This window comes from Austrofundulus limnaeus, unplaced genomic scaffold (genome assembly GCF_001266775.1).
Source record: "Austrofundulus limnaeus strain Quisiro unplaced genomic scaffold, Austrofundulus_limnaeus-1.0 Scaffold343, whole genome shotgun sequence".
Classification (NCBI taxonomy): Eukaryota; Metazoa; Chordata; class Actinopteri; order Cyprinodontiformes; family Rivulidae; genus Austrofundulus; species Austrofundulus limnaeus.
Genome location: NW_013952745.1, coordinates 684,144 through 688,455, shown reverse-complemented (window position 1 = coordinate 688,455; position 4,312 = coordinate 684,144). Strand labels below are relative to the sequence as shown.

Below are 4,312 nucleotides of genomic sequence, written 5' to 3'. Positions count from 1 at the left end.
GTTCTGTACTTTGTTAATTTGTGTTACAAATGAAATGAATAAAGTAGTACTACTACTACTATTACTACTTTTGCGTTACCTCACAATACTTTTGCGTTCCCACGCAAAAGTTTGATTTGTATTTGAACTGAATTAAATCAGAGTTTTATTTTGAAATATCCGGTTACCAAAACAGGATGTGTCGCCACAAGTTTGTGAAATTGACACTGATGTTGTGTGGCTGAACTGTGTTAAAATATCAGCATATGACACACTTCCATGTGTGTCTGTGTGATTTATTCATTCTGTAGCTGAATTAAAGCAGCAGGCTAACTCGCTAATGATAAACATGTGAGTTTGTTAATAAACTGGCAGCACAACAGTGACAAACTCAAAGGTATTGCGAGGTAACACAATACTATTGCGTGGGAACACAAAAGAAAAAAAATCTCCCATGTCCCCCCCTTGCTCCGTAGTTCTATGCACAGTTAAGAAACTGCATATAACAAAATATTTAATATAAATCTAAGTGCAAGCAAGTAATAAAAGATAAAATAAAATAAGCATGCAACAATATGATAAAAGTATTATTAAACAGAAATATAAACAATACTATACCAATAAGCCAATGTTCACTGTTACCTGGTACTGGCATGTTTCGATTTAATGGCTACAACATTTTTAAAATCTAAAATAAATACAGAACCCATCTCAGTTACCTCCATCGTGTATATTTGTAATATTTTACTATAAACCTTTATTCTATTTTGTTTATTATATAAAGTTTATGCACTTTATTAGCAAGTTTTCGTATGTCTGTAGTCATCGTTCTCCTTATTTTAAAAAATAATATTGAAATAATGTGAAACTGAAACAAAGACATTATTTGAACTATAATTCCAAAACATCTCCAGTTTGCCTCCTTTCTACAAATTTGGGTTGTTTTCACACTGAAAAAGGTGACTGGTGATTGGTCAAAATAGCTAAAGTTCATATTTTTAACCTTATTTTAAGTAATTTTGTCTTTTGAAAACTGCAAATAGTTAAAGATATTTTTACATAAATTTATACAAAAAAACAACCCTCAGCTACTTGAAAAAAAAAAACGTTTTTAAACTTTCATAAAAACCTTAGTAAAAGTATGTTATCAGGACATTTTGTCTTATTTTAAGTCAACATATCTCACTCCACTGGCAAACGTTTTTTTCTTGACAAGTCAACATGACTCAAATATTATTTTTTGAGCAATCTTTACGTATCAGGATGGGTTAGAATGGAGGTTTTTTCTTTTCCATCCGAGTCAATGGATCAACATCATTCACACCATCACTCCTGTTTAACATTACCTGGAAGTGGCTGCATCACAAAAGGTGGTCTAATGGGTTACAAATTACCCCAGCACTGCCATTTGGCAGAAAAAAAGAGTCATTTGAAAAATGCTGGTGGTTCTATAAGTTTTTTGTGTTTCTGTTTTATTATTAATAACTGTTGATATAATCTAATGAATAAAATATAACTGTTAGTAACGTCTGTGTTACAACTAGTTTTATGGGTTCTGCTGACCTTTGATTTCTGCAGCACACCAGGACTTAAGAGCTACACCAAATCTCATGTTAAAACTGTTAAATTCTTTAACATTTTGGTCCTTAGTCAACAAAAACAAGACATAAATTAAACTTTAAGCATTCTTCACACGTAGGACGGGTCATCGTTTGATTCGGCTGGACCGGTCACTATAATGGGTCTAAATCTGGACCGGAACCTCACAAATCAGAGCCAGATTTTAACCTGAGCAGCGGAAGCCGGAGCCACACATGGAGGGGATTTTCTAACGGAGTCTGGTCATGATGAGGAGGGCTGTTCTTGCAGCCGGTAACCGTCCGGTACCGGAACGAGTGACGAGAAGAAAACCAACAACCAGAGAACCAACCACACTCCGGGTCTGCTTCCGCTCCAAGCCCGGACAGACCCGAGCTGGACCGGACTAAATGCACCCACACTCACCGTTTGGACCGGTTCTCCTCCGGTTCTCTGCAGGTCCAAAACACACCGAGTCAACTCTGCCGAACTGGACACGTGCGCCACAATTTCACCGGGAAATAAAGGTCCTTGTTTTTTTTTCCTCACGTCACGTGACTGAGTCAGCCAATGAGAAGTTAGAGGCGGGGTCACGTGGGTCAGCAGGGAGCGGTGTTTTTCCGGGTCCGGATTTGACGGCGGGACCATGATCCATGAAGGACCCAGAACCCATCACTGACAGCCGAACCGAACCGAACCGGTCAGTCCGTCATGTCCAAACAGAGAGGCGGGAAGACCCTGATCATCACAGACGGTGAGTCCAGTCCGGTCCGGTTCGGATCAGTTCTGATCAGACCCATGAGTGTCAGGTGGTTGGCTCTGGTCTGGTTCTGTTTGGGTTTCTGTTCTCAACATTTGGGTCAAACTTCTGATTTTAAAGTTCGGACATGTTATTGACCCGGTTCTGTGTTCAGATCCTGATCAGATCCGGGCCCGGTTCTGTGTACCGGACCGGTTCTCTTCTGTGTTCAGATGATGACGATGAGAAGCAGGTAGAGGAGCAGAACCCGTTCTCCTTTAAAGAGTTCCTGCGCTGGAAGAACCAGGACCAGAACCAGAACCAGGACCAGGACCAGGACCTGGACCAAACCCAGCAGGTATGCAGAACCAGAATCTCCAGCACAGGAAGAACTGGATCACATCTGTAGTAACATGTGTCTGCTCCTGTCTCAGACAGGTTCTGAAGACAGCTTCCTGTCAGAGGCTCACCTGGCAGCACAGGTACTGTGACGTCATCACCTCCCTGTGGGTCCACCTGGTGTTCACAGCTGGTACTACAGGTGTGATCTGTGCTTTCTGTCTGTCCAATAAGGAGGAGGAGTGGGGGCGGAGCTTCCTGTCTGGCATCGATAGCACCTCCTCCCTTTGCACCGAGGAGGAGGAGGAAGATGTGGAGGAGGAGACCAGGTGAGTCTCTTGCACATTGATGGAGTTCAGTTCTGACCCTGAATCCAACTGAAAACCTGGTACTGGTCCCTGAAACAAGATCAAGACTCAGATCTACAGCTGTTACAGTGTGTTGGTTACAGATGTTACCATATGTTACAGCTGTTATTACAACTGTTATTACAATGTTACAGCTGTTATTACAGCTGTTACAGTGTGTTAGTTACAGATGTTACCATATGTTACAGCTGTTAGTAACACATGTTATTACAACTGTTAGTGTGTTACAGGTGTTAACATATGTTACAGCTGTAATTACAGCTGTTAGTAACACATGTAATTACAGCTGTTACAGTGTGTTAGTTACAGATATTACCATATGTTACAACTGTTATTACAGCTGTTATTACAATGTTACAGCTGTTATTCCAGCTGTTATTACAATGTTACAGCTGTTACAACTGTTTGTAACACATGTTATTACAGCTGTTACAGTGTGTTAGTTACAGATGTTAACATATGTTACAGCTGTTATTACAATGGTACAGTTGTTGGTAAGACTTGTTATTGCAGATATTAGTAACTTATGTTTTAGTTGTTATAACAGCTGCATATGTTTCAGGTGTTTTATCTTTTTTATGTGTTTTTAAAGATAAAACTGTCCTCAGATCAAAGGTTTATTTATCTGCAGTGATGAGGATCAAAGTTAATCTGATATTTATTCAGTTGGTACAAAATAATAAATAAAAACATTTATAATAAAATTCATCTGCTTCACCAGGTTCTGCTCCAAACCTGAAGGAGCTGCAGCTGGAGGAGGAGGAGAGAACTATGAAGGAGACGATGAGACCTCCATGACTGAATCAGCCACCTGCAGGAGGAGAAGTGGGAGGAGCTTACAGTTCCAGCAGGTAAGCAGACAAGGCGGCGGTCTGCAGGGTGTCGCTCTGCATCACCTGACCCTGAAGGAGGAGTGTTTTTTGTCTCAGCTGAAGGAGGAGAACGTATTTCTGAGGAGAACCATCAGGGAGGTGCAGAGGAGCGCCCAGGTCAACCAGCGCAGGTCAGCACCGACCAATCACATCGCAGCACTTCCCTGTGTCACGGCGTGTTTACCCAGCATGCCTCTGTGCCTCCTCCTCCCTCTGCAGGGTGTCAGAGCTGTCAGAGGAGCTGCAGCAGAGGAGGCGGCAGGAGGAGAAGGAGGCGCAGGACCTGGAGAGCATGGTTCACTCTGTGGAGCAGAACCTGCAGCTGATGACGGTGAAACACGCAGCCAACGCCCACTTTTCTGATCACTGATTCACAAACCAGCTGATCGTGTGTGTGTGTGTGTGTGTGTGTGTGTGTGTGTGTGTGTGTGTGTGTG

At 42.0% G+C, this 4,312-nt stretch overlaps 1 protein-coding gene across 1 annotated transcript in view; it reads left to right on the top strand.

The window, feature by feature from the left end:
• Positions 1 to 2,128: 2,128 nt before the first annotated feature.
• The window catches only part of entr1 (endosome associated trafficking regulator 1), a gene marked incomplete in the record, with an annotated part of 3,579 nt that continues 1,395 nt past the window's right edge, over positions 2,129 to 4,312 (top strand). The window contains 7 exon segments of the mRNA XM_014022823.1: positions 2,129 to 2,311; positions 2,530 to 2,654; positions 2,731 to 2,778; positions 2,870 to 2,964; positions 3,725 to 3,854; positions 3,933 to 4,006; positions 4,095 to 4,206. Of these exon segments, the coding sequence (XP_013878277.1) occupies positions 2,269 to 2,311; positions 2,530 to 2,654; positions 2,731 to 2,778; positions 2,870 to 2,964; positions 3,725 to 3,854; positions 3,933 to 4,006; positions 4,095 to 4,206 (627 nt within the window).